Raw genomic sequence first — 18,853 nt, forward strand, 5'->3', positions numbered from 1 at the left:
TCTCACCCATCCCTTCCTCCCACCTCAAGCCGCACCTCCATTTCCTGCCTTGGTGTTTGATGAGGTTCCGCATGGTAGACTGTTTAGCAAAGTTAGATCACAGGCAATACAGGGAGAGCTAGCCATTTAGATACAGAATTGGCTTGAAGGTAAAAGACAGAGGGTGGTGATGGAGGTAGTACAGTGTGGGGCTAGAGGAACACAGCAGGCCAGGCACCATCACAGGAGCAGGAAAACTGACGTTTCGGGTCGGGACCTTTTTCTGAATTTCTGAAGAAGCGTCCTGACCCGAAATGTCAGCTTTCCTGTTCCTCAGCTGCTGCCAGGCCTCTGTGTTCTTCCAGCTCCACACTGTGTTATCTCTGACTCCAGCATCAGCAGTTCTTACAATCTCTGAGTAGTGGTGGAGGGTTGCTTTTCAGACTGGAGGCCTGTGACTAGCAGTGTGCTATCAGGATCGGTGCTGGGTCCACTGCTTTTTGTCATTTATATAAATGACTTAGATGTAAACAAAGGAGATATGGTTAGTAAGTTTGCAGATGACACCAAGTTTGGCAGTGAGGTCAACAGAGAAAGAAGAAGACCTCAGAGTACAACAGGATCTTCATCAGATGGGCCAATGGACTGAGGAAAGGTAGATGGAGGTTAATTTAGATTAATGTGAGGTGCTGCATTTTGGAAAGGTAATTCAGGGCAGGATGTATACACTTAATCGTAAGGCCCTGGGGATAGTTGCTGAACACAGAGACCTTGGAATGCAGGTTAATAGTTTCTCAAAACTGGAATCTCATGTAGACAGGATAGCGAAGAAGCTGTTTGATATGCTTCCCTTTATTCATCAGTATACGGGGAGAGTGCAGGGAAGTGGTGTTGAAATGCCCATCAGCCATGACTTAAATGGCAGAGTGGACTTGATGGGACGAATGGCCTTACTTCCACTCCTGTGTCTTATGGTCTTATTGAGTATAGGAGTTGCGATGTCATGTTGTAGCTGTACAAGACATTGGTTAGACCACTATTGGGAATACTGCATGCAATTCTGGTCTCCCTATTTTAGGAAGGATGTTGTGAAACTTGAAAGGGTTCAGAAAAGATTTGCAAGAATGTTGCCAGGGTTGGGAGGGTTTGAGCTACAGGGAGGGGCTGAATAGGCTGGGACTATTTTCCCTGCAGCATTGGAGGGTGAGGGATGACATTATCAAGGTGTATAAAATCATGAGGTGTGTGATAGGGTAAATAGACAAGTCTTTTCCACAAGATGGGGGAGTCCAGAACTAGAGGGCACAGGTTTAAGGTGAGAGGGGAAGCATTTAAAAGGGAGCTAAGGGGCAACCTTTTCACGTGGTGGGTGGTGCATGTGGAATAAGCTGCCAGAGGTAGTGGAAGAGCAGGTACATTTAAAAGGCACTTGCATGGGTTTATGAATAGAAAGGATTTAGAGGGCTATGGGCCAAATGCTGGCAAATGGGATTAGATTAATTTAAGATATCTGGTAGGCATGGATAAATTGGACTGAAAGATCTGTTTTCATGCTGTGCATCTCCATAGCACGATAACTCTATATCGCCATGTGACAGTCGGCCAGGCAGAGAGATTGTACAAACCTTGAAGGAAGCCTTAATGGCTTCACAGGGAAGGGGTCAATAGGATGGCAAACCAACAAGTTCCTCAGCATTTACAAGAACATGCTGCATGCGATGACCCAGTGTTCACCAGCATCCTTAATGTACAAACGCCAGCTGAGAACCATGTTTGACTTACTTCAGCTAGAAGATACCAGAGAGGTGGTGGAGTGAAATCAAGAAAGGCAGATGGTCAAAAGGGCGGATACTTCATGGTCAAGGGTATTCCAAAGAGGAGAGACTGTGTTGGGTCAGATTTATAAGTCTGGGAAAAATGAATCCCAACAGTGGTGGTGGCTCAAACAGGACCATTTTCATACACAGTGCAGGCTAGGGATGAACTGCAAAGAAGGAGACACACGAACCAGCTGGTTGCCACACCTCACCAACAGGGGGCATCTATCAGAACACCAAGCCAGTCCAGACAGGACCACTGGTGTTGACTGAATCATGTGTCTGGGAGCCAGGTTAATCAGGGGAGGTAATGGCCTAGTGATTTTATCGCTGGACTGTTAATCCAGAGACCCAGATAATGTTCTGGGGACCAGGGTTCAAATCCCACCATGGCAGATGGTGAAATTTGAATTCAATAAATATCTGGAATTAAGAATCTAATGATGACTGTGAATCCATTATCAATTATTGGAAAGCTCATCTGGTTCACGAATGTCCTTTAGGGAAGGAAACCGCCATCCTTACCTGGTCTGGCCTACATGTGACTCCACACCCACTGCAATATGGTTGACTCTTTACTGCCCCCTGGGCAATTAGGGATGGGCAATAAATGCTGCCTGGTCAACGACACCTCCATCCTGTGAATTAATAAAGGAAAAAAACATACCCAGGGATGAGACAACAGCAGTGTCACAGGGCAATGACAGCCAATCAGAGCAGGACACCTATTCCACCATTTAATACAAAAATGGCTGACCTCATCTCGTCCTCAACTTCACTTCTCTGCTGGCTGCCCATATCATTCAACTCATTAATAGTTGAAAATCTATCTCCTCTTTAAATTTCCTAAATGTGCAATCTGGGATAGTGAATTCCACAGATTCACAAATCTTTGAGAGGAGTAATTTCTCCTCATCTCTGTTTCAAATCTGCTACCTGTTATCCTAAAACAATGACCTCTAGTTCTAGATTGCCCAACATGAGAAAACACACTCTCCATGTCTACTTTGTCAATCCCCTTTAGCATTTTATACACCTCAATTAGATTGTGGAGGATGGGAGAGTGGGGTGAGGTCACTAAAGCAAGCAGGGTTGTGGATTTAGAACAGAGCACAGTACGGGCCCTTCGGCCCATGATGTTGTGCCAACCTATTCTCCTACTAAGATCAATCTACCCTGCATACCCTACTTTTTACTATCCTCCAAATGCCTATCCAAGAGTCGCTTAAAAGTCTGCAAAGTATCTGACTCCACTACCACTGCCAGCAGCACATTCCACATGCTCACTACTCTCTATGTAAAGAACCTACCTCTGACATCTCCCCTGTACCTTCCTCCACTCAGCTGAAAATTATGCCCCCTCATTATAGTCATTTCTAAGTCTCTGACTATCCACTATTCCAAATAGTCATAAATACTATCCCTCAGAATCCTCTCCATTAATTTGCCCGCAACATAAGTAAGACTGACCAGTCTGTAATTCCCAGGATTATCCCTATTCCGTTGCTTGAACAAGGGAATACATTTGCCATCCTCCAATCATTTGGTACTACTCCAGTGGACAGTGAGGATGTAAAGATCATTGCCAAAGGGGCAGCATTCTCTTCCCTCGCCTCCCGTAGGAACCTTGGGTATATCCTGTCTGACCCAGGGGACTTATCTGTCCTCAAGCTTTTCAAAATTTCTAGTACATCCTCCTTCGTAACATCAACCTGTTCAAGCACATCTGCCTGTTTCAAGCCGTCCTCACAAATGTCAAGGTCCCTCTCACTGGTGAAAGCTGAAGCAAAGTATTCATTAAGGACCTCCCCTACCTCTTCCAACTAGGTGCATAAGTTCCATCCACTATTGCTGATCGGCCCTACCCTCACTCTGGCCATCCTCTTGTTTGTCACAGAAGTATAGAACGCCTCGGAATTTTCCTTAATCTTACCCGACAAGGTTTCTTCATAGCCCCTTCTAGCTCTCCAAAGTCCATTCTTCAGATCCTTCCTGGCTACCTTTTATCCCTCTAGAGACCTGTCCGATCCTTATTTCCTCAACCTTAAGTGAGCTTCCTTCTTCCTCTTGACTAGATGTTCCACATGTCTTGTCATCCAAGGTTCCTTCACCTTACCATCCCTTTCTTGCCTCAGTGGGACAAACCTATCCAGTACTCGGAGCAACTGCTCCCTAAACAACCTCCACATTTCCTTCGTGCATTTCCTGGAGAACATCTGTTCCCACTTTATGCTACACAGTTCCTGCCTGATAGCATTGTAATTCCCCCTCCCCCAACTAAATGCTTTCCCATACTGTCTGCTCGTATCCTTCTCCATGACTATGTTAAAGGTGAGGGAGTTGTGATCAGTATCACCGAAATGCTTTCTCACCGAGAGATCTGACACCTGGCCTGGTTTATTGCCAAGCACCAAATTCAGTATGGCCTCCCCTCTAGTCGGCCTGTCTACATACTGAGTCAAGAATCCTTCCTAGACACACCTGACAAAATCTGCTCCATCTAAACTATTTGCCCTTAGGAGTTTCCAGTCTATATTAAGGAAGTTGAAGTCATTTATGACAGCAGCCCTTTTATTTCTCGAACAGAACTGTGTCCCTGTTCCTGAGTGCAAGCTATTTCTAATAGTTTGCACTCAGGAAAAGGGAAACAATTCTGTTTGAGAAACATTTTGCATTGTGAAGTGTCTTTGACGTAATAAAATTTCACGAGGCCTTTTTTCGAAACAAATGCTGTGCAAAAATGTTTAAAAGCCGCAAGAGGGTATTCTACAAGGCAATGACCAAAAGTTGCTCAAAGAGATAATTTTTAAGGACATTGAATAGGAAATTGAGGCGGAGAGACATTGGGAGGAAATTCTATCGCCTTGGGCCTGGGCGACTGAAAGTTAGAAATGACGGAGTAATTATATCAGCGTACACAAGAAGGTAAAATTAGGTGATTCCAAAGTTCTCACAGACTAGTTAGAGGAAGCTGGAAAGACGGAGGGGTAAGATAATGAAAGGATTTAAAAACTCAGATAAGAAATTTAAAATAGATTTGGAAATCAGTGTAGATCAAACAGCACGAAATGTCCAAAACAGTACAAGGACATATGAGGTTTGGATGGCCTTCTGTTTGTGGAGGGCACAGTGTTATTATCTGGCAGCTCTCTTACTCAATGAGCTGCCATTTGTGAGGCTGCATGTTTGTGAGGTTGTGGATGAGGAGCTAGACTAAGTGTTTTAGAGATGTTTGTTGCTTGGTGAGTCCAGGTTTGGCTGTCCCCTGCATCATGACTCATCCTTCTCTGAGGCGAGTGTGTTTGCAGTTCCATGCAGTGCTTAACTTGTAAAACCTGTATTTAATTGAAAGAAATTTGTGCAATGTGTTGTCACTACTGAACCCTGCTTTGCATATTTGTGATCACAGAATGCACTTTTCCTCATACTGTACTTTCTTCATATAACTTCTCCAGCTTTATATACCATCCTCCTAAATTTGGCAGTCACTGATACACACTTTCCACTCAGGCTCCCAAACTGATGTTTACAGGAATGTTTTGGATTTATTCTTGCTGAATGAGAGATAACATCATTTCACTCTGGTCAGACCTGTGGTTCCTATGAAAGTTCTCTTTGTGGTCTACATTATTGGCACTGCCCAAGCCACTTGCCAATTGGCACAGGGATAAGGAAGTTAGGGAAGTAAACATGTGGCTAAGGGATTAGTGTGGGAAAGAGGGATTCCATCTCATGGGGCATTGGCATCAGTTTTGGAACCGGGGGGATCTGTACCGTTGGGACGGTCTCCACCTGAACCAATCTGGAACCAGTGTTCTAGCGAAAAGGATAAATAGGGTGGTCAGTAGGACTTTAAACTTCTGAGTCAGGGGGAAGGGAAAGCGAAAGCGACAGGGAGTATGGAGTTAAATGGAAAGATAAACAGCGGGATAGCATGTATACAGGTGGGTTTAAGCTCGAAGCAGACTAGGAATACAGCAAAAAGGAAGGATAACTTGGGACATCTTATTTCCAATATCTCTAATAATGATAAGAAAGTTAGCATTAAGGCACTTTACCTAAATGCTTGTAATATTCATAACAAAGTAGATGAATTAACGGCACAAATCATCTTGAATGATTATGATGTGGTAGGCATCACACAGACTTGGTTACGGGGGTTCAAGACTGGCAGTTAAACATCCAAAGATTTACAACTTACCGAAAAGACAGGGAAGTGGGCAGAGGGGGCGGGGTTGCCTTGTCAGTTAAGAATGAAATTAAATCTATGGCACTGAATGACATAGGGTCAGAGGATGCGGAGTCTGTGTGGGTGGAGTTGAGGAACCACAAAGGCAAAAAAACCATAATGGGAGTTATGTACAGACCTCCGAACAGTGATCAGGACCAGGGGTGTAAGATGCACCGGGAAATAGATAGGGCATGTCAGAAAGGCAAGGTCACGGTGATCATGGGGGACTTCAATATGCAGGTGGACTGGGTGAATAATGTTGCCGGTGGATCCAGAGAAAGGGAATTCCTGGAATGTTTGCAGGATGGCTTTTTGGAACAGCTGGTGATGGAGCCAATGAGGGAGCAGGCTATTCTGACTTAGTGCCATGTAATGAGCCAGATTTTATAAAAGATCTTAAAGTAAGGGAACACGTAGGAGGCAGCGATCATAACATGGTAGAGTTTAATCTGCAGTTTGAAAGAGAGAAGGCAAAATCGGATGTAATGGTGTTACAGTTAAATAAAGGTAATTACAGGGGCATGAGAGAGGAACTGACGAAAATCGACTGGAAGCGGAGCCCAGCGGGGAAGACAGTAGAGCAACAATGGCAGGGGTTTCTGGGTGTAATTGAGGACACAGTACACATGTTCATCCCAAAGAAAAGAAAGATTATGAGAAAGGAGAGGATCAAATATGAAAGTAGGCTATGAAATATCATATATCATATATATATATCATCATATCAAATATGAAAGTAGAAATGATAGTAAAAGTTTCTTTCAACACATAAAAAACAAACGAGAGGCAAAAGTAGATACTGGGCCGCTCCAAATTGATGCTGGAAGGCTAGTGATGGGAGATAAGGAAATAGCTGAAGAACTTAATAAGTACTTTGCGTCAGTCCTCACAGTGGAAAATATGAGTAATATCCCAACAATTAAGGAGAATCAAGGGGCAGAGTTGAATATGGTAAGCATTACAAAAGAGAAAGTGCTAGAAAAGCTAAAAGGCCTAAAAATTGATAAATCTCCTGGCCCCGATGGGCTACATCCTAGAGTTCTGAGGGAGGTGGCTGAGGAAATAGCGGAGGCTTTGGTTGTGATCTTTCAAAAGCCACTGGAGTCAGCGAAAGTCCCAGATGATTGGAAGATTGCTATTGTAACCCCCTTGTTCAAAAAAGGATCAAGACAAGAGATTGAAAATTATAGGCCGATTAGACGAACCTTGGTAGTTGGTAAAATTCTGGTATCCATTGTTAAGGATGAGATTTCTAAATTCCTGGAAGTGCAGGGTCCGATCAGAACAAGTCAGCATGGATTTAGTAAGGGGAGGTCGTGCCTGACAAATCTGTTAGAATTCTTTGAAAAGGTAATAAGTAGGTTTTTGACCAGGGAAACCCAATGGATGTTCCAAGTGAGCTACTGGCTTGGATTGAGGATTGGCTGTCTGACAGAAGGCAGAGAGTTGGGATAAAAAGCTCTTTCTCGGAATAGCAACCAGTGACAAGTAGTGTCCCGCAGGGCTCAGTGTTGGAGCTGCAGCTGCTCACTTTATATATTAATGAAGTGGATGAAGGGACCGGGGGCATTCTGGCAAAGATTGCCGATGATACGAAGATAGGTGGACAGGCAGGTAGTACTGAGGAGGTGGGGGGGGGGGCGCTCCAGGAAGATTTAGACGGTTTAGGAGAGTGTTCCAGGAAATGGCTGATGACATTCAATGTGAGCAAATGTGAGGTTTTGCACTTTGGAAAAAAGAATACAGGCATGGACTATTTTCTAAATGGGGAAAAAATTCGTAAATCAGAAGTACAAAGGGATCTGGGAGTGTTGGCCCAGGATTCTCTAAAGGTTAACTTGCAGGTGGAGCCCGTGATTAAGAAAGCGAATGTAATGTTGTCGTTTATCTCAAGAGGGTTGGAATATAAAAGCACTGATGTGCTTCTGAGACTTCATAGAGCTCTAGTTAGGCTCCATTTAGAATACTGTGTCCAATTTTGGGCCCCACACCTCAGGAAGGACATACTGGCGCTGGAGCGTGTCCAGCAGAGATTCACACGGATGATCCCTGGAATGGTAGGCCTAACATATGATGAACAGCTGAGGATCCTGCGATTGTATTCATTAGACTTTAGAAGGTTGAGGGGAGATCTAACAGAAACTTACAAGATAATGCATGGCTTAGAAATGGTGGATGCTGGGAAGTTGTTTCCATCAGGCGGGGGGACTAGGACCCGTGGGCAGAGCCTTAGAATTAGAAGGGGTCAATTTAGAACAGAAATGAGGAGACATTTCTACTGCCAGAGAGTGGTGGGCCTTTGGAATTCATTGCCACAGAGCGCAGTAGAGGCCGGGACATTAAATGTCTTCAAAGCAGAGATTGATAAATTCTTGATCTCGCAAGGAATTAAGTGCTAGGGGGAGAGTGCGGGTAAGTGGAATTGAAATGCCGATCAGCCATGATTAAATGGCGGAGTGGACTTGATGGGCCGAATGGCCTTACTTCCACTCCTATGTCTTATGGCCTTCTGGTCTTATAATAAGGGGGAGATGATGGCCCAGTGGTATCATCACTGGACTGTTTATCCGAAGACCCCAAGTAAAGTTTGAGTCAAAGGGGATATCAAAATATAGAAACAGGCCCCTCCTGTCTATGCAGCTCAGTTTTCATTATTAAAATGGCCCCATTTGCCTGCATTTAGTCCATATTCCTCCACAAGAATCCCATCCATGTATCTGTCCAAATATATCTTATTTGTTGTTAAAAAACAGAATCCCTACAGTGTGGAAGCAGGCCCATCAACTCAGACCCTCTGAACAGCCTCCCGCCCCCTACCCTGCTCCTGTGACCCTACATTTCCCGTGGCCAATCTGCTTAACCTGTGCGTCTTTGGACTATGGGAAGAAACTGGAGTAAACCCATACAGATATGGGGAGAATGTGCAAACTCCACACAGACGTCACCCAAAGCTGGAATCAAACCCAACTCCCTGGTGCTGTGAGGCAGCAGTGTCAATCTCTGAGCCAGCAACCTGTTCCATGAACTGGGTTCAAATCTGCAGATCATGGAATTTGCCTCCAAAAAAAATCTGGAATTAAGAGTGAAAATAATGACCATTAATCCATTGCTGATTGTCAGTAAAAACCCATCTGGTTCACCAACATCCTTTAGGGAAGGAAAGTGCCATCCTTGCCTGGTCTAGCCTATATGTGACTCCAGACCCACCGCAATGTGGTTGACTTGAACCAGCCTCTGGGCAATTAACCATGAACAGTAAATGTTGGCACAGCCAGAAATGCCCATGTCCTGTGAATGAATAAAAGAGAAATCTGTTTTTGTGACAATGTCACAAATCACGGAGGTGTTTAACTGATCAGTACAATTTCAGTTATTTTGGAGAATGCACTCACTTTTAACACAGCCACCACCTTCAGAACATAGCAACAGGAGGCCATTCAGACCATCAACTCTGTTCTACAATTCAATTCGACAATCTTTCTTCTGTACCTATCTACCTATCTTGGCTTCATAACCATTATTACTCTTCACCTGGCAAAAAGTTATCAATGTTCATTATGAAATCTGGTTGTGTAAACACATATGTCAAGTCTTTGAAGGAAGCTAGACTAGTTTGGGGTGCCTTTGAAAAAGCACATGGAACCTTCCATTGAGAGGCATGGCACACAGAAGGCAAGGAACTAATTTTAAACCTTTACAAAACACTGGATGGAGCCGAGTTGCATTATTATTTTGGGATAAGCAGTTTGCAAAGGATGGTGAGACTTTTGGGGAGCTGCAGCATAGATTAAACAGAATGGTATCAGGGATGTGGGACTTGACATAGTCTGGCTACATGAGTATTCATAATCATGAAGAGCTTTGGTATGTGTAATAATTATAAACTAACAGTGACAGAAGGATTGGCAACCAGAATGTGTAGATTTGAGAAAATTAGCAAAAGACTCAGATCCAAAATGACACATAGTTTAATGCTGTAAATTGTGTCAAATGGGAGTGCACTACCTGAAAGGGTAATGGAAACGAGTTCAATAATAACTTTCAGACAGTAATAAGATACGTACTATGGAGAAGGACTAATTGATTAGCTCATCACAGAGCTGGCACAGCAGGATGGCCTGAATAGCAATTTTCTCATCGAAATACAGCAGAGAAGAAAGCTATTCTATCCTATCATATCTATGCTGTGTCTTTGCAGGAGAAATTCACCTGGAGCTACTCACCTACCTTTTTCCCATAGCCATACAAACATTTCTGGACAAGCATATGGACACACATGGAATAGTGTAGGTTAGATGGGCTTCAGATTGGTATGACAGGTCGGCACAACATTGAGGGCCGAATGTTCTATGCTCTATGTTCTTCTTCAGATAATACATTAATTTCGTCTTGAGTGCCTTGATTGCCCCTGTCTCTGCCATATGCTCAGACACTGTATTCCTGATCCTGACCACTTGCTGTGTGAACAATGTTTTCCACATGTCATCATTGTTTCTTTTCAATAGGCATCCTCTGGTTCTCAATCTTTCTGCGATTGGAACAGTTTCTCTTCCTCTATGGATACACACCCCTCTAAATATATTCATCAACTCTGCCCAACATTTTCCTTAAGGAGAACAGCTTCTCGAATTTATCCACATAACCAGACATCCCCATCCCTGAATGATTCTGTGAACCCTCACCGAGCCTGGAGCCTGATGTAATTCCAAACTCACTTCAACATGGTGACTGTCAATTGATTTCTGGTGGTTGTGGAAATAACCCAATACTATTCTAACTGTTACAAAAAACAAGTGTTTTAAGAAAAAGCCCACCAACAGTCTCTCAGAGTTGTGACGGGGGGGATATAAAGATCTAGAGCTTGATTTGGAATTAAAAACAGTGTCATTTCTGCAAGGTGCTTCAGCAGTGAATGCCTTCTGTTTCTTGAGGCCTCTCCCAGAAAACAGGTTTTGCCTCTATACCTGCCAGCCAGGATTTACAGAACAGCTTCATGAGTCAGAGAATGTTCTATGTCGGCCGTATCAGTATATGTACTGAACAAGGCACAATGTGGATCAGTGAATGTGGAGGTGATCGGTGAACAGGAATTTCTTCAATTTACGATATGATCAGCTGAGTGGGCTCATACATAGCTATTATAATTCATGTAGCCATCTTGAGAAGGCTGTGGCTCAGTTTAGCGTACAGAAACAAAAATATGTAATCCCTTCAAAGATAATGATCTAAATAAGTTATCTGAGATTTGCAAAATCAGTAAATCCTACAGAGTGGAACAAAGCCGTCCTCCCCAACAAGTCCACACTGGCCATCTGAAGAGCATTTGCTCACCCCCCCTCCCTTTCCCTGTAACCCTGCATTTCCCATGCCTAACATACCCCTGGACAAAATGGGTAATTTAAGATTAGATTCCCTACAATGTGGAAACAGGCCCTTCGGCCCAACAAGCCCACACTGCCCCTTAGAGCATCCCACCCAGACCCATACCCCTATAACCCACACACCCCTGAACACTACAGACAATTTAGCATGGCCGATCCACCTAGCCAGCACATCTTTGGACTGTGGGAGGAAACCGGAGCACCTGAAGGAAACCCACGCAGACACGGGGAGAACGTACAAACTCCACATAGACAGTTACCCGAGGCTGGAATCGAACCTGGGTCCCTGGTGTTGTGAGGCTGCAGTGCTAGCCACCGAGCCACCGTGCTGCCCCATTTAGCATGGCCAATCTACCCAACCTGCACACCTTTGGATGGTGGGGAGAATCTGGAGCACCCAGAGGAAACCCACGCAGACACAGGGAGTGTGTGCAAACTCCACACAGACAGTTGCCCGAGTGTGGAATTGAACGCAGGTTCCTGGTGCTATGAGGAAGTAGTGTTAACCACCCTCAGATTCTTGACAGGTATATCACTAAAATCAAAGACACAAGTTAATAGCATAATGAAGAGACATCCAGAACTCTGTGTGATTCCTTGCGTCATTATATGTAAACTTGGGCAAATATCTGTTCCTTTGTCATTTGCCTTGTATTTCTACAATCTGTAATGCAAAAGGGCTGTGGACTCAAACCCAAGATCAAAGTTTGAGTGCAGAATTTAGACAAATCTGTAGACAATAATGAGGAAGAGCTGCATTTGCACACTTGCTCCCCTAATACTACATGTGTTCAGCTCTGGTTATGTCTAGTTGATGCTCTCCAGTTGTAATTGGAAGTCATTATTCTGGTAACGTGGATCAAATGGATGCATGAGCTCATTTCAATCAAATAAACCTTCTGGTCTTTCATTCCTGGATATGTGATTTCTGTTTTTCCACAGAGAAGTCAGCCATCATCATTCAATGTGCATGCCGTCAGTATCTTGCAAGGAAGGAAAGGATCAAACGTCTCAAAGCGAAGGAGAACTATGAAGAATTAATGGAACAACTTCAGAGAGAGGTAGGAGAACCACATAGCCCAAGTATTCATCTTCACCCAGACAGTAATCCCCTTCCTTGTTCATTCCTGTCTGCCACAAAGATAAAACAGGAAAGGTGGCCTGGCCATGGCTAACAAGGGAAATTAGGAATAGTATTGGAGACATACAAGTTGGCCGTAAAGGCAGCATGTCTGAGGATTGGGGGTAGTTTAAATTTCAGCAAAGGGAATGATTGAGGGTGAAAATAGAGCACAAAAATAAATTTCAGGGAACATGCAGACTGGTTATAAAAGTTTATGCAGGAATGTGTAGAGAAAGCAGTTGGTGCGGACAAATATAGGTCCCTTATAGTCAGAAACAGGGGAAGTTATAATGGGGAACAAAGAGGTAGCTGACCAATTAAATAAATAAAATGAAGAATTGCAGACACGTGAAAACTGAAACAAAAACACGAATTGCTGGAAAAACCCATCAGGTTTGGCAGCTTCTGTGGAGAGAGAGTTAGTGTTTTGAGCCCCAAAGGGTCAATGAAAGGTTGTCGATTCACTCTGCTTGCTCTCCACATAAGACCTGCTCAATTAAATAAATATCTTGGTTCTGGCTTCACAAAGGATAATGTCCCAAAAATATTGGGGAACCAGGGGTCAAGAGAGAGGGCAAACCTAAAGGAAATCAATATTAATAGAGAAATAGCTTTCTGAAAATTGATTGGATTAAATCCTGATCAATCCCCAAGGACTGAAAATCAATATCTCAGATTACTTAAGGACGTGACCCTAGAAATAGTGGCGACATTAATGGTCAGCTTTCAAGAATCTAATGAGTCTGGTACAGCTCCTGTGGATTAGAGGGTATCTATTTAAAAAGCTGATAAGGTGAAAACAGGGAATTATAGACCGGTTAGTCTCATAATGGCAGTGAGAAAAATGTTAGAGTGCATTAAAGAATCACTAACAGCAGAGCACTTGGAAAACGGTGACAAGATCGAATAGCCAGCATGGATTTACCAAAGGGAAATTAGGCTCAACAAATTGACCGGAATTCTTTGAGGATGTAACTAGTGGAATTGATCATGTGGAACTCATGGTTGACTTGGACTTTCATAAAGCTTCTGAAAAAGTCACATATTTAGAGATTATTGTGTAAAATGAAAGTGCGTGGAATTGGGGTTGTGTACTGAGATAGACAGAGAACTGAATTGGTAAACATGAGACAGACAGTAGGAATAAACTGGTCTTTTACCCAAGTCACAGTGACTCGTGGGGCACCCAGCTATTCACAGTACACACTAATGGTTTAGATTGGCGCTGTGACTGTAAGTAGGCATGCAGGTGCAGCAAGTCGTGGTAAGAAGCTAAATGGTATGTTGGCCTTCATTGTGAGAGGTTTTGAGTGCAGGAGCAGGGATGTGTTGTTGCAGTTATACAAGGCCTTGTCGAAACCACACCTGGAGTATTGTCTGCAGGCTTAGTTTCCTTATTAAGGGGATGCTCTGGCGATGGAGAGAGTGCAGTGAAGGGGTTACCAGACTGATTCGTGGGGTGGCAGGACTGATGTATGAGGAGAGACTGAATCAGTTGGGACCACACTCACAGTAGTTTAGAAGAATGAAGGTAAAGCTGATGGAAACCTCTAAAATTCAAACAAGACTAGACAACATAAACACAGAAGTAATGTTCCCAGAACCAGAAGCCACAGACAAAAGATGTGTGGTTGACCACTTAGGACTGAGATGAGGAGATACATCTTCACCCAGAGAATGGCGAGGAATAGGGAGAGAGAGGAGTTGAACATGTGGCTACAGGGATGGTGCAGGAGGGAGGATTTTGGATTCTTGGATAATTGTGGCTCTTTCTGGGGTAGGTGGGACCTCTACAAGCAGGATGGTCTTCACCTGAACCAGAGGGGTACCGATATCCTGGGGGGAATTTGCTAAGGCTATTCGGGTGGGTTTAAACTAATTCAGCAGGGGGATGGGAACCAAAATTGTAGTTCGACTATAGAAAAGGTTGAGAGTAGGGTGGTCCGAAATAAAGTTTCAGGGACGCAAGATGGCACCAGCAAGCAAGAAGTTGGTTTGAAGTGTGACCACTTCAATGCCAGGAGCGTCTGGAATAAGGTGGGTGAACTTGCAGCATGGGTTAGTACCCGGGACTTCGATGTTGTGGCCATTTCGGAGACATGGATAGAGCAGGGACAGGAATGGTTGTTGCAGGTTCCGGAATTTCGATGTTTCAGTAAGAACAGAGAAGATGGTAAAAGGGGCGGAGGTGTGGCATTGTTGGTCAAGGACAGTATTACAGTTGCAGAAAGGATGTTTGGGGACTCGTCAACTGAGGTAGTATGGGCTGAGGTTAGAAACAGGAAAGGAGAGGTCACCCTGTTGGGAGTTTTCTACAGGCCTCCGAATAGTTCCAGAGATGTAGAGGAAAGGATAACAAAGATGATTCTTGATAGGAGTGAGAGACAGGGTAGTTGTCATGGGGGACTTCAACTTTCCAAATATTGACTGGGAACACTATAGTTCGAGTACTATAGATGGGTCAGTTTTTGTCCAGTGTGTGCAGGAGGGCTTCCTGACGCAGTATGTAGATAGGCCAACAAGGGGCGAAGCCACATTAGATTTGGTACTGGGTAATGAGCCCGGCCAGGTGTTAGATTTGGAAGTAGGTGAGCACTTTGGTGATAGCGATCACAATTCTGTTATGTTTACTTTAGTGGTGGAAAGGGATAGGTGTATACCACTGGGCAAGAGTTATAGCTGGGAGAAAGGCAATTACGATGAGATTAGGCAAGATTTAGGGAGCATAGGATGGGGAAGGAAACTGCAGGGGATGGGCACATTAGAATGTGGAGCTTATTCAAGGAAAAGCTACTGTGTGTCCTAGATAAGTATGTAGCTATCAGGCAGGGAGGAAGCTGTACAGCACGGGAGCCATGGTTCACGAAGGAGGTGGAATCTCTGGTCAAGAGGAAGAAGAAAGCTTATGTTAGGATGAGATGTGAAGGCTCAGTTAGGGCACTTGAGGGCTACGAGGTAGCCAGGAAAGACCTAAAGAGAGAGCTCAGAAGAGCCAGGAGGAGACATGAGAAGTTGTTGGCGGATAGGATCAGGGTAAACCCTAAGGCTTTCAATAGGTATTTAAGGAATAAAAGAATGACGAAAGTAAGATTAGGGCCAATCAAGGATAGTAGTGGTAAGTTGTGTGTGGAGTCAGATGAGATAGGGGAAGCGCTAAATGAATATTTTTCAACAGTATTCACTCTAGAAAACGACAATGTTGTCGAGGAGAATACTGAGATACAGGCTACTAGACTAGGTGGGATTGAGGTTCACAAGGAAGAGGTATTAGAAATCCTTCAGAGGGTGAAGACAGTTCAGTCCCCTGGGCCAGATAGAATTTATCCTAGGACCCTCTGGGAAGCCAGGGAGGAGATTTCCGAGCCTTTGGCATTGATCTTTAACCCGTCATTGTCTATAGGAATAGTGCCAGATGACTGGAGGATAGCAAATGTGGTTCCCCTGTTCAAGAAGGGGAGTAGAGACAACCCTGGTAATTATAGACCAGTGAGCCTGACCTCGGTTGTTGGTAAAGTGTTGGAAAAGGTTATAAGGGATAGGATTTATAATCATCGAGAAAAGAATAAATTGATTAGGGATAGTCAGCGCGGTTTTGGGAAGGGAAGGTCGTGTCTCACAAACCTTATTGAGTTCTTTGAGAAGGTGACCTAACAGGTAGATGAGAGTAAACTGGTTGATGTGGTGTATATGGATTTCAGCAAGGCGTTCGATAAGGTTCCCCACAATAGGCTATTGTACAAAATGCGGAGGAATGGAATTGTGGGAGATATAGCAGTTTGGATCGGAAATTGGCTTGCTGAAAGAAGACAGAGGGTGGTAGTTGATGGGAAATGTTCATCCTGGAGACCAGTTACTATTGGTGTACCACAAGGATCGGTGGTGGGTCCACTGCTGTTTGTCATTTTTATAAATGACCTGGATGAGGGCATAGAAGGATGGGTTAGTAAATTTGCAGATGACACTAAGGTCGGTGGAGTTGTGGATAGTGACGAAGGATGTTGTAGGTTGCAGAGAGACATAGATATGCTGCAGAGCTGGGCTGAGAGGTGGCAAATGGAGTTTAATGCAGACAAGTGTGAGGTGATGCACTTTGGTAGGAGTAACCAGAAGGCAAAGTACAGGGCTAATGCTAAGATTCTTAGTAGCGTAGATGAGCAGAGAGATCTCGGTGTCCATGTACACAGATCCTTGAAAGTTGCCACCCAGGTTGACAGGCCTGTTAAGAAGGCATACAGTGTTTTAGCTTTTATTAATAGAGAGATCGAGTTCCGGAACCAAGAGGTTATAGTGAAGCTGCACAAAACTCTGGTGCGCCGCATTTCGAGTATTGTGTACAGTTCTGGTCACTGCATTATAAGAAGGATGTGGAAGCTTTGGAAAGGGTGCAGAGGAGATTTACTCGGATGTTGCCTGGTATGGAGGGAAGTTCTTATGAGGAAAGGCTGAGGGAGTTGAGGCTGCTTTCATTAGAGAGAAGAAGGTTGAGAGGTGACTTAATTGAAACATATAAAATAATCAGAGGGTTAGATAGGGTGGATAGGGAGACCCTTTTTCCTTGGATGATGACGGCGAGCACGAGGGGGCACAGCTTTAAATTGAGGGGTGAAAGATATAGGACAGATGTCAGAGGTAGTTTCTTTACTCAGAGAGTAGTAAGGGTATGGAATGCTTTGCCTGCAACGGTAGTAGATTCGCCAACTTTAGGTACATTGAAGTCGTCATTGGATAAGCATATGGACGTACATGGAATAGTGTAGGTTAGATGGGCTTGAGATCGGTATGACAGGTCGGCACAACATCGAGGGCCGAAGGGCCTGTACTGTGCTCTAATATTCTATGTTCTATGTACTGTGGTGAGCTGGTGGGATTCTCTGCAACAGAAAGTTGCTGCGGCCAAAACATTGAATTTTTCCAAGAGAAAGTTGAGATGGTTCTTAAGGCTAAACGGATCAAATAGTATGGAGAGAAAGTAGGAACAGGGTGCTGCGTTAGATGATCAGCCATGGCATACGCCTGCTCATATTCTGTATGTTTCTGTTACCCTGTGCCCTGTGTGTTGGAGAAGCAATGGCTGAGTGGAATTATCACTGGACTGGTATTTCAGAGACATAAATAATGTTCTGGGGACCCAGGTTTAAATCCTGCCACAGCAGATAGTACAATTTGAGTTTGATACATGTCTGGAATTCAGAATCTAATGATGACCATAAATCCATTGTTGAGGGAAAAGGTCCATCTGGGTCACTAATGTCCTTTAGGGAAGGAAACTGTCATCCTTACCCAGACCCATGGCAATGTGGATGACTCTGAACTGAAATTAGGGATGAGCAATAAATGCTGCCCAGCCAGTGATGTCCTTGTCAGGTTAATGAATTAAAAAAAGAGCATTATTCCTTCTAGTTTAAAGGGTCATAGAGCTGTTGGACCCTTTGGTCCAACTTGCCCATTCTGACCAAATGTCCCAAATTAATGTCGTCCATTTTGTCTGTATTTGGCCCATATCCCTCTGTACACTTGCTATTCATACACCCATCCAGATGCTTTTTAAATGTTGTAATTGTACCAGCCTCCACCAGTTCGTCTGGCAGCTCGTTCTGTACACGCACCACCCTCAACATGAACAAGTTGCCCCTAGGTTGCTTTCCCATCACACATTAAACCTCTGCCTTCTAGTTTTGGACTCTGTTATCCTGGGGAAAAGACCTTGTTTATTTATTGTTTATATGATTTTATAAACCTCTATAAGGGCACCCCTCAGGGAAACACTCCAGGGAAAATAGCTCCAGCCTGTTTGTCTCTCCAGGTAGCTCAAACGTTCCAACCCTGGCAACATCCTCATAAATCTTTTCTGAATCTTTTAAGTTTTGCAATATCCTTCCTATAACAGGGAGACCAGAAATGAATACAGTATTCCAAAAGTTGCTTAACCAATATTCTGTACGGCCGCAACACGAGCTCCCAACCCCTCTCGTCAATGCACTGACCAATAAAGGCAAGCATAACAAACACCTTCTTCACCATCCTATCTACTTGTGACTTTCCCTTCAAGGAACTGTGAACCTGCACTCCAAGATCTCTTTGTTCAACTATACTCCCCAGGACCTTAACATTGTCCTTGCCAGTGAAGTATCTGATGCTACATCAGTAAACATTTTTAAAGCTAAGGTGGTTTGTTTTTAACAATAAAGGAATTAAGGGATATGGTGAGAACGTGGGTCAGTGGATCTGACCCCATGAAAAGATCAGCAATAATCTTATTGAATGGCAGAGCAGGCTCGAAGGGCCGGACAGCCTACTCCTGCTCCTAGTTCTAGTTCTAAAA

At 43.9% G+C, this 18,853-nt stretch overlaps 1 protein-coding gene across 5 annotated transcripts in view; it reads left to right on the forward strand.

Moving 5' to 3' along the window:
- Window positions 1–18,853, forward strand: part of LOC125463096 (IQ motif and ankyrin repeat domain-containing protein 1-like) — a 297,864-nt gene that overhangs the window by 71,797 nt on the left and 207,214 nt on the right. For all 5 annotated transcript variants that reach the window (XM_059640908.1, XM_059640902.1, XM_059640913.1 and 2 more), the window contains one exon: window positions 12,351–12,469. In XM_059640908.1, coding sequence (XP_059496891.1) covers window positions 12,351–12,469 — 119 coding nt within the window. The remainder of the gene's footprint in view (window positions 1–12,350; window positions 12,470–18,853) is intronic.

The sequence above is a fragment of the Stegostoma tigrinum genome, chromosome 2, assembly GCF_030684315.1.
Source record: "Stegostoma tigrinum isolate sSteTig4 chromosome 2, sSteTig4.hap1, whole genome shotgun sequence".
In the NCBI taxonomy this organism is placed as follows: Eukaryota; Metazoa; Chordata; class Chondrichthyes; order Orectolobiformes; family Stegostomatidae; genus Stegostoma; species Stegostoma tigrinum.